The following is an 11,341-nucleotide window of genomic DNA, read 5'->3' as shown; positions in this document are numbered from 1 at the left end:
ACAGTTTAGGATACATTTTTACTTCAGTATAGTTCTGCTGGATGAAGGGAATATTACTACAGTCAGAAATCCTAAACAGGGAGGAGGACAGGAGTTACACACCATATGATATAATATGGATTTACCAATCAAGGTAAATTATTGGGATGTCACAGTTGCAGGATGATCACCTAACAATGTGCTGTAAAAAATGGAGCCAGTTCACTTCAGTAAAAACCAGCCTTCTGCCAATAGCAGTGAGTTCGTGGTAGTAGTTCATTTCTAACAGAAAACGTGTTTGAGTTCTTTTAGTCAACATCACTATTTGAGTTCCACTAGGTCTCAGGACAGAGACATATTTTGGTTAGATATACTTTGTTTAAAGATTGATATCGAAAGGATTATTTAAGTTACATCTGAATATACATTATAACAAAAACTTGAAGCAGTAAAAAATACTGCACCGTTCTATAAACAATTCTATTTTACTTTCATCCACTGTATTTGGTGTACGGTACCAATCAGTGTTATATAAAAAATCTAATAAAATCATAATTAAAAAGTCAAAAAATGTGTTTATCGGAGCAGAATTTTGATCCAGTGTTATAGATTTAGGCCTGGCGTGGTCGGGCCAAAGTGATTCGTTTTTTCCATGAGGCCCTAAAGCCCTGGCGACACTGCTGGGTCCAGCTAAGAAAATGTGATTTGAATTCACTTTTAAAACTATACAGTGAGTGACCCCTTTATTCAATCCTTATGTTAGGTGCGTGCCTACACGGGAAGCTGTAACTGCACATTTGCCTGTCCTGGCTGAACTGGACCTGCTCATCGTCTGTGCTGTTGCTGCATTTTAGAGTATTTTTGAACATTTTTATTGGAATTATGCGCTTCACTTTTTGGTGAGTAAAATTCCCAAACCTTTTTCCTGCCAGTGTCAGTGGTTAAATGTGTCTGTGGTGTTTGAGGCCACTTTAACTTGGTTTGATTTCAGGAGAAAATCAAAGATTATCCAGACCTTCAAGAATCTGAGATAATTTATCTGAATTTCAAGAGCGGGTCCACACCTCCATATGGCCCTACAAGCAGTACATACTCATGCCCCTCCCTCAGTTAATTCACTTCTCATTAGTACAGGTGATCTGTGGCCAGTCCCCTCTGAGGCCTTCCCCAAACGGCAGCCTCAATTCATGCTCAAGACATCGGCCACCATCTACTAGAAACGCTGTCACATCTAAATAAGGATGTGCTCCCAGCTAGATTTACTCGTAGTTTAACTGGGTAGTTCAAATAGATTACATAGATAAATGTAATTAAATGTTAGCTGCACAGAGGGAGTTATATATGCCACTCTGTTTGTATTGGCTAAATGGGACATTTAAAAATAAATGATAGCACAAAAACCCATGTGACCAAACTTTGCAGTTTGTTATTGACAGCACTTCTTCCATTACTCACGCTCTATTTTTAAACCTCTGTTTTTGCCTTTTCTAAAACTGAGCTGCTGCCGACTGGTCCTTGCTCCAAACTCTGTTTCTTCTGTGAGATGATCAGCTTCATCAGTACTATGACTTAACACATTCTGTACAGGGATACTTCCTTACTAAATTAATCTCCCCTTTGTGACATTTAACCGAACAAAGTGAAATGACTGCTACTTCACACGCTCTTCTGATTGTGCTTTGAGTCTTTAATTCTTCTGCGTCTGGCTCTGCCATTCTGTAAACCCGTAGCTATTAATAAATAAACTGAAATCATCATAAGAAGGGAGTTACTCATGTATACAAATGCATGGACAGGCATGTTTTCAACATGGAATTACTGCTGCCATAGAAAAATAAATCTAAGAAAACACAAGAGAAAAGAACAACAAATAAAGCAGGTAACCTGCCGGTGGAGGCGTGCACAGCGTGAAGCATGAGTTCATAAGGCAACTGGAGAATACACAGCGCACTGTGTGTGCATGTGAGTGGCAATGTGGCACTGTGGAACAGACATCATTACTGTTAACACCCAACAGAGGACGGAGCAGCCTCTGACACGACTGTGCTCTCAGGCTTTGAATTTGGTACAAACTGGACTTAAAATAATACGGCAACATTCTCAACAAAGAATCCTCTTTTCTTCTTCTCAAGGTGCATTATCTGCTGAATCATGACCACAAACTCCATGGAGCACATGTCCAAAAAGCCCTTCGAGGGTGAGGCAACTGTTTGATGAAATCTATCATCTCATGTAAACTGTGGATGGAGGCCAGCTGCTGATTGACCTCTGACCCCGCAGCAGTATAGGTGGTCACTCCAAGTCCTGAAGGTTGATTGTGCTTCCTGTGAACTGGGAGTTGTCAGAGCCATTGTCGTCCTCTGTAATCACCGAAGACTCCTGTGGAGAAAAGCATCACGGCTCAGTTCTCTAAAGGCTGACGGTGTCACTAATCTGTGGCTATTACAAAGGACAAACAACCGATTCCATAACAGAAAGTCAAAGCACAAATGCAGTCGAATGTCTCTTTAACGACAGAAAAGATTACTCCCACCTGTAAAATGTTGACAGGCAGGTCAACAGTGAGCTGAGAGTGGGAGCTGGAGGGCTGAGAGCTCAACTGGAAGGCCAGGTCTCCATCACTGGCTGGGTCATCCTGCGTGTTCACACATTGATTAGACACTCCAACAACCGCTGTGCATTAGTGGTGCTGTTCAGTGCACAAAAGTACGTGAAAAGAAAAACAGTCCCTAGTTGGATGTTTCTATTCATTTTTTACTAATTTACTAGTTGATCAGACAGGAGAAAGAAATCAGATTAACGGAGATTTCACACTTGGAACTCTGAAACTAAACATACAGTGTTTTATGTGTGGGTGTGGCTAGCATTAGCTGTGCTAGCATTAGCTGTGCTAGCATTAGCTGTGCTAGCAGCACCAACTTTCATGAGGTCTGTGCAGAATGTTTCTACACTTTTCTTGAGTTATTTTACATCATTCAACTTTTTCCACTTCGGCCGCCACACAGAGACCTTTGCTTCAGGTGTTTCCTGATACTGAGCCGAGGAACTGGGTTTCACTTTCACCAATGTCCTTGTAGCTTCTGGCATATATAGCCCTGTTCCATTATGGCCTACACAGGTTGGCTCGACATGGTTTTTAGGGTTTTCCATTAGGTGATAGTACCTGTTACCAGGTACTTTTTTTTAGTCATGAAGTGATCTGAAAATGTGACGTCATCAGACTGCATGCCACTGATTGGCTATTCAATGTCATGAGTGTCTCCTTCATGAAAATCAAAAACCGCCAGTTTTGAAACCTGGCAACGAGGGACAAGGCTGCACAAAAACAGCACGGTGGTCCCCAAATGTGACAAAAACCCACAGACAGCAGCAGGTATACCATCGCCAGTCATCCTCCTTTGTTCGTGTGGCATACAAATGATGTCACAGGAGTACAGGCAATTGCTATAAAACGACCCGACGCACATAAGTTGGTACTTGATTGTAATGGGAAACAATAATACAGCTGGTGTTAATGGCACACATTTGACAAAATGGTAAAAACAAGCCTCAGACAGAACAACTCCCTGTAGCCAGTGTTAAACTGGCACTTTAATGAGCTTATGGGATGTTGCTCTGCACTTATACTGTGTTCTTAGTTCCCAAATAGCAACTAATATGTTTTCACGGTACACAAAAGGTCAATTTCACACTGTGCAGTAAAAATGCACGAAAAGGAATTAAAATTCTGTGGAACAAATTCTCATTAAAACAAAGGCAAGTGCCCAGACAGTAGCAGTGGCGAGTTATCCAAATCATGAGCTTATTTGAATCGTAAGTATCACGGTTTGGTCTAGACAGCTTTATGTTTTCTGACCAGGGCAGATTTGCCACCTTCCCCAACTTGTCCTATCTCACCTGCAGCAGGTGGATCTGGACATACTGGGCACCGGTGATGGGGTCACGGAGAGTCAGGCCCCCATTCGCTACTGCAGCTCCATCACCATAGCGAGCCCCAGAGGGAGCGAGTGGTCCTGGAGCTGTGGCAGCCTTTGTTCCTTTAGCTTTTCTCTGACCTGAGCTTGAAGTCCCTGGACAAGTCAAAGGGAAGTCTTGTCAGTCTAACAGTTACTGGAGCTTTGGCTAGCATGAAACTAAAGAAAGTAAGTTACCGGAGGAGGCCGAGGGGCCTCTCTGCTTCTTCTTCTTAGCCAGCTGGATGGCTCTGTAGTCAGTCCTAGCCGAGCCCCCACTCTCCTGTCAAGCAAAATGGGAGCATGTTAGGTTTGCACCACCTTTCATCATCTGTCTGTTGACTACTTTCTCTACTGACTGTGATTAATCTTGTTAAATATGTGCCACCACTGAAAAACATTTTGTCAAATAAAAAAGGACATTCATGCAAAGATCCGAAGACTGAAAAACAACAAAGAAAGAAAAAAAACATCTGAGACGATGGCTATATCTTTTTCCATTTCTAGATGAAAGAATGGAGACTGACAATTCATTATCAAAGACCCTTTATATGTCATTGAACTATGAGTCTTTTTTGGTTTTGTTACAGAAAGGTGAGCAGGGTCCTTACCCAACCGGTTACCGTTCGAGATAAAAAGGAAAGCTTGTATGCCTGAAAGTCGCAAATGTATTTTCTGTATCAGCTGTGTTTCGATTGGTTTATTGAATCTGTGAGTATCTATGCTCACCAGGAAACTGCTTGGTGACACAGAACTGAGCTCCGAATCTTTCTGTGGGCTGAAGCTGCTGCTGTGACCAGGAAAGACAAACTGAGTGAGCACTTTTCCTCCCTCCTGGGGTCCCAGCACCTCCACACAACCCAACAGAGTCCCAGCACCTCCTTGGCCACCCACCTCCACCTTAGATGGTGAGCCAAGGAGCTCGGCAACGGGAGCTACAGCCAGGGAGGCTGTGGGTTCCACGCTCAAGGAGCTGGACGAGCTGAGTGGGTGCTGCAGAGTGGGGTCCACAGTGGCACCAGCACCCTGCATAGTAAGGGCAGTGAGGGTTCCCAGCGCCTCTGGGGTAACTGTCTGCACATCGTCCAGGTTAAGGGTGCCTTGTGGGCGCAGGACGTCACTTGCCGTTCCCTCCAGGTTGTGGTGGGGGGTCATGTCGGCATTGGCTGCCAATATAAGAGGGTCCACAGCCTTGGCCATTGTGGTGTTAGTGCTGGTAACAAGTGTAGTTCCCACTGAAGAGGGGTCGATGGTCAGGATGCCAGAGCTGACCAGGGAGAGGTCCATTGTGAACGGGCCATTAGACGTAGCCCCACCAACTGGGATTCCCACTCCAATGCCTGTAGTGGGTGCAGTTCCTCCAGGCACAGAAGAGAACAGAGAGCTGAGGTCCAGGTTTGTCAGCTGGTCGCCCCCAGCAATACCAGATCCTGCAACCGTGGTAGGTGTGGAACTAACGAGCTCATTACTGGGGGTCAGGGTTGGTGTGGTCTCCATCTGACTGAGAACATCTGGGAAGGAAAACAAAAAAAAACAACCCCAAGTTAAAAATGAACATCTCAGGAACAACGGCAAGTGGAATAAAAGTTTAAAACTGTTACACAAGAAAGAAGGAACGGTTTCCATCCATCGCCCCACATGGAAACAGAAAACAGTTGGGTGGTGTTTTATAGATGTTCACAGACAGTACGAGACTCGCAGTGCTGGGGAACTTTAAGTCTGCAGAACAATTACTAACCAGGACTGAGGTGGTGATGTTTGAGCATGTGGCTCTTAAGGCTGCTGCGGGACGAGAAGTGTTTGGAGCAGTTGGCCACAGGGCAGCGAGTCCTCAGGGTGCTGGCGTCCTGCTTATGCTTTTTGGAGTGGATGTAGAGGCTGCTACGTGCTGAAAACTTGGCATTACAACCTGAAAAACACAAAGGAGGCACATGTTACTGAAATCAGTCACCATGAAACACTGGTCTTAAGTAAATATTTCAGGGAGAAAATGTGAACATTTGTCTCGTGGAAAATTATTACAGTTTTGTTGTTGTTCCTTTATAAAAGGTTTGTACCTTCTGCATGGCACTGAAAAGGCTTCGTGCCTAGATGGGTAATACTGTGTCCTTTGAGGTGCTCGGCCCGGGTGAAGGACTTCCCACAACCCTCCTCTGAGCAGACAAAGCGCCGATCATCATCATGTTTCCTTATAGACACACACATTTAAAACAAAGTAAGAAAAGTCATAGCACAAAAACAGAATTTCATTTACATTTTGTTACATCAAACTGAAGCTAAACTTAACAAGGAATCAAAGCCTTTCAAAGTCAAACTGCACCAGTAAAACAGAACTGCAGTGACAAGCTCAAGTTCACTAAAACAAAAACAGGCATGTAACAGCAATCACACTTCCTGTAGTGGCAAAACATTCCCACAGACAGCACGGAAGAGGAGGGTGTATGCTGCTTTTCGCAAGGCTCCATTTAGGCATTTTGCTAAGACTGTTTTGGGTATTTGGAGCCAAGGAAGCATATGATGAGAGTTATACCAAGCAACACCCTGTCAATCAAAAGGTAGCCACATCCTACATTATAATAGAGCTTTATTCTATATAACTTGACATAAAACCCTAACATACTAAATGAGTATCAACACTGTAGTGAAGACTCGCAACTAGATGACCTTTACAGAGAAAACTTCACATTTTCATAACCTTGTTCGTTCAAACCTTTATGCAAAGAACACAAAACTAAAATTGACATGGTCAGCTTATCTAACAAGGTTTGTTCTCACCGCACGATGTAGACATTCACTCCCTTTATTCCTTTGATAACTTTGTTAGATGTTATAAAACATTACTTCAGGTTTCTGTTTATTGCCTTTAGGAACATGTAGAAAATACACAAAAGGAAAAGCTGCGTTGCATCAGATCTAGCTATCAGCTATTTTCCATCTGCAGTCGCAGAAAGATACTTTATCAGGAGTTCCTAACAGTAAGTTACACACAAATGGAGTGTGTCCACTATTTTACACCATGATCAAAGCATAAATTAATAAGCACTCACCTTTTATGTCGGAGCAACTTTGACATGCTTGTAAAAGACCAGCCGCAGCCCTCGGAGTCACAGACAAACGGTCTCTCGCCTGGAGAGAGGAAGTTACAAGTTTCATTCCTAATGCTACACTACACCTACTGCTGCAAGGATCCTCACTTCACAAATCTTTTAATGTGAGCTGGATCGAGATTTTTTTGGCCGATTTTCTTTCGGAACGCTAGAGCTGCTGATTGGTTTTGTCCTTCTAAGAACTAAAAGTGACAACATACACACTTATGTTTGTGATTTCTATTTAACTCAATGCTCATAAAAAACAAACAAAAAACACAATTATTGGCCTTTTTAAATAACTTACAGCTATACATATTCCCCACAAAAGCATCAGGTTTACTTGTCACTCCAAGCTCAGAAAGAACTTTTACTCTCTGCATTAGTGTTAGTGTTCTGAAGAACAATCACAGCTAATGTGTTTGGATTTGCGGCACTGCAGCTGACTGCTTCACAAAAATGTATTAGGAATAAGCCAGAGTTAATTTAGTAGACTACATGCTGCTTTTTAAAAAATCAACCACAGAAAACAACAGGCCCAGCTGAACCGACCCTTAAATCTCAATTTACCCGTGTGACTCCTCATGTGGATCTTGAGACGACAGGCCTTATCATAGGTCTTGTCACAGCCTGGGTAGGTGCACATGAAGTGGCCAGTTTCTCTGAAGTGAGTGCGATTGTGGGAGAACAGAGCACTGAAGGTGATGAAGGTTTTCTCACAGCCTGCATAGGATAGAAAGACAAACATGTAGGACACCAACGGTACCATAAAGGCGCATTTTATATGTATATACTTTTTCATCATATTCTGTTAAACAGAAACTGTTATAATCATGTACCCTCATACTGAACATAGATCAGTGCATCTACATTTAACTCTTGTGAGACAAAAGCTCAGGATTCAGACTGCTTTTAACACTCACCTTTAAACAGTTTTTTCTACTACTGGTTATAAACGATGTCTGAAGGGATCCAGAATATGGTCATCTGGGAACTTTGGCCCCACCCACCTGCTGCTTTAAGTTTGTTTAGCTAGGGCAGCCACAGAGTTTGTTTAAAACCGGTAGGAGTTAAAACAGCTCGTTTCAGAGGTTGATACTGAGTCCCAGTATCAGATAAATTTGGAATATTTTTGAACTGCAAGACATGCAAAGCTATTCTAGCACAGATAATGAATAGAAATGTGTAGCAGGGAATAAGTAAATGCCCTGTGTTGCTCAAAACACGTCAAACCTTCTGGTAAAGTGCTTCATATCATAGCAGTGATGTTGTGGAGTACCCATCAGCCAATTCCAAGAGCAGAATAAAAAGCTAGAAATTCCAAATAGTTACATAAAAGCACAAAATTCACAGTTTGATGTATGAGTTACCTGGGAATTCACATTTGTGAGGCCTCTGTGGCTCAAAGTGGACCCTCTGATGGTTGGTGAGCCGGGTAGCACTGCGAAACCTCTCGTTGCAGACCTCGCAGGCAAAGGCGTTATCCTGCTCGTGGACTTTGACGTGAGCCTTGAGGTTGTAGACAGTGGTAAAACGCCGCCCACAGCCTTCAAACTGGCACGTATGTGGCCGCTGCTTGTTGTGGGACTGGAGATGCCGCTTCAGCTTGTAGGAGGTGGCAAATGCCCAGCCGCAGCCTTCCACAGTGCACTGATATGGACGTGGGTCCTCAGCATGGTTTAGGAGGTGAACCTTGAGTTTCTGTCGTGTGTCAAATGTGGAGGGGCAGCCTGGTTCTGGGCAGTCAAAGGTGGACACGGTGTCTTTCTTGGACCTGATTACTGGTACAGAGTGACACTCTTCATTGTCACAGCCAGCTACAGCGGCTTCGGGAGGAGGGGGGCCCATATCTGATTCTGTTACTGCACATAGTGACCCTGCCTCCTGCTTGGCACAGGAGTCCAGTGAAGTACCTAGCTCTGACAGGGAGCAGTCATCCACCAGAGCCAGCTCTGAGTCGCTGACAGACAAACCAGGTGTGGGCTCTTCCTGATGGCTGGAACTGGCTACTGCCAGTGTGCTGATCTTCCCGATCGATTTAGTACCACTGTCATAGTTGAGGAGAACAATATCTTCATGATCTTTCATTCCTAAGTGCTCCTTTAAGCTAACCATGTCATCCTCCTTATGTACATAGCCCTCGGGTGGGGCAGCAAGAGTTAGTACCCCGTTTTCAATAGTCACTATGATGCTTTGGTTGTTTATCGTGATAGTTCCGGAAAATGTTTCGCTAGCAGGCGGACTTGTGGAGGCCGTGACCGGGGTTGTACTGCCCTGCGCCGCCGCTGAATCTGTACCAAAGTCCGATGTGTCCATGGCTTCCACGATCCCCGCAGTCCCTGAAATCAAGGTACTGCTCTCGTCAACGCGAGGCTGCGACGAGAGCTCCCTGACCAGTTTACCTTCGCTGCTTTCGGTGCACATCTGGCCACAAATCCTATCGCCATATTTGTTTGTCAAAACAACGTCTTCGACGGTGGGGTGGTAGGCAGTCTGTTTAACGTTACCCGCCGCGGGATTATCGTTCAGTAAATTGAAAACATGCTCAGGTTTCAAGCCCTGTGTATCGAGGCAGTTCAAAGTGTCATTAGATTCACATGAAACAACGTTACTGCGGTTTCCAGCCTCCATGGGGCCACAGGGACTTGCTTTGGAACACTGCTTTTTACCTTTCATTTGATCGCCATCCTCAGGCACATCCGGGCGCTGTTTACTTGTCTCGCCGCTGCCTTCGTCTTGAACGACATTAAAAAGAACATAAAACTCCTGGGTGGTTTGTTCCGCCAGGTTTACCGTGCTCAAGTTCCCCAGCGCCGCAGCGCTATGGCTGGCTACTGAGGGCTGTTTGCAGGAGCCGTCCTCACGCTGCTGCCGTAAAACTGGAAACGTTGGTTGCCGCTGCGGCATCGGTTCCTCTTCCCCTTCAAAGAGAGGCAGCGCCATTTGCATTACAACATCCCCGCTTTCTAATCCGTATTTCCAGGCTGTCTTGACAAACTCCTGTGAAGCTAGTAGGGCACTGAGCTCATTTTCCTTCTCCGGGTTCACGTTATGAAATCCCACGCCCGGTCTGTTACCCGGCAAATTGCTTTTAAGCGTAGTTTGCGGTGCGCTGACAGGCGAACAAGCCACCTCGCTGCCATTTTCCGCCAGTAGGCGAAACGGCGATGTTCTCGGCCTAGTGTTGTTGTTGTTGTCGCTGTGTAGCTCAAGCGACTCCAGCAGCACTTCCGCTTCATTTTCGCTGGAAATAAAATGAGGTATTGACCCCGTTGCCGATCGATGTGGAGACGAAATGCTTCTGTGTAGGGCGCCATGTTGAGACTGAATGTTTTGGGCATCAGAAAGCCCCTGGATTTCCATCTTGGTATCCCTGTAGCAGCGACACGGGAAAAGGCCCGCCCTACTAAATGGATATGATCCATGGAGCCACTACACGGTTTCCAGTGGGCCTAGTGTTGCGTTCAGGGGCAGTATTGAAATTTCAACTTAGGGGTGGATGAACCAACAAGCTTTGGTAGTTAGCAACTACCAAAGCTTTGTCAAGGTCGATAGAACTTCTCTTCAGTTTTCTGCACAGAAGCCTTACATTTAAGAAAACGAATAAAGCCACAGCTGATAGCTAAACTTACAGTCTGCTATTAACAGAGGGACAACCAAATGTCTTTGGGTCAAAAAAGTGCAATATATACTGCTGCCCTTAAATGTAATGGTTTGAACCACGAGGAGTACCTGAAGGCAGCAAGAATATGCCATAGTGAAATTGTGATGTGGATAGTGTAGTATTGGATATTTGTGCGGATTGGTTATTATCAATAATACATTTAAGATAACCATTCTACACTATTTATTTATTTTTAACTGAAAAGTGAATCCAAAACTTGGGAAATTCCCGTTTCCAGTTTGGTACAGTTTTTAGTTCGTATTTCTTCCACTAAGTGGCAGTGTAGCAGTATAAAACAACATTTTTCTCCTAAGAGAAAACATTACAGACCTGTTCTGATCAATTTGTGTATATTCTTTTAGTTTTTTGACACACATGGACGACCTAACATCGCCCCCAAAATGAAGCCAAAATGGCCCCTGGTGTCTGGTTCCTTAGTCTACCTTAAATGTCACATATATTGACCGTTACCTGCACCGTCACATAGTGCATATTTACACTACCCAGCTGGTTGTGGATTGTGCTTCTGGCACACCAGAGTGTCTCTTATTTGATAATTAAAGATTTGGCAACCCTAGCTCGGGGTTAGAGCTTATCCCAGCTATCATTGGGTGAGAGGAGGGGTACACACTGGACAGGTCACCAGTCTGCTGCAGAGC

The 11,341-nt window shown here is 44.4% G+C and overlaps 1 protein-coding gene across 1 annotated transcript; it reads right to left on the bottom strand.

Annotated features, from left to right (window-relative positions):
• Positions 1-1,645: 1,645 nt before the first annotated feature.
• On the bottom strand, positions 1,646-10,434 carry si:dkey-156n14.3 (zinc finger protein ZXDC). The gene is made up of 10 exons (XM_004559838.3): positions 8,389-10,434; positions 7,589-7,741; positions 6,980-7,058; positions 5,990-6,120; positions 5,671-5,841; positions 4,662-5,443; positions 4,131-4,215; positions 3,877-4,049; positions 2,513-2,614; positions 1,646-2,358 (listed from the first exon to the last, which is right to left on the bottom strand). Exons 1-10 carry the CDS (start codon positions 10,379-10,381, stop codon positions 2,272-2,274), a joined length of 3,756 nt encoding a protein of 1,251 aa, XP_004559895.2. The 5' UTR covers positions 10,382-10,434; the 3' UTR covers positions 1,646-2,271.
• Between the last annotated feature and the right edge of the window lie 907 nt (positions 10,435-11,341).

The sequence above is a fragment of the Maylandia zebra genome, linkage group LG5 (genome assembly GCF_041146795.1).
Source record: "Maylandia zebra isolate NMK-2024a linkage group LG5, Mzebra_GT3a, whole genome shotgun sequence".
Taxonomy (NCBI): domain Eukaryota; kingdom Metazoa; phylum Chordata; class Actinopteri; order Cichliformes; family Cichlidae; genus Maylandia; species Maylandia zebra.
Note: the sequence above shows the minus strand (reverse complement) of the source record. Positions and strands in the feature narration are given on the sequence as shown.

Bases quoted from the DNA above. Each gene is read 5' to 3' on its own strand.
- si:dkey-156n14.3 (XM_004559838.3), bottom strand. From the start codon at position 10,381: ATGGAAATCCAGGGGCTTTCTGATGCCCAAAACATTCAGTCTCAACAT. The intron at 5,444-5,670 runs GTTAGTAATTGT...TTTCCTTCCCAG, and splicing joins ACATCACCACCTCAGTCCTG to ATGTTCTCAGTCAGATGGAG. The intron at 4,216-4,661 runs GTGAGCATAGAT...TTTGCTTGACAG, and splicing joins TGTCACCAAGCAGTTTCCTG to GAGAGTGGGGGCTCGGCTAG.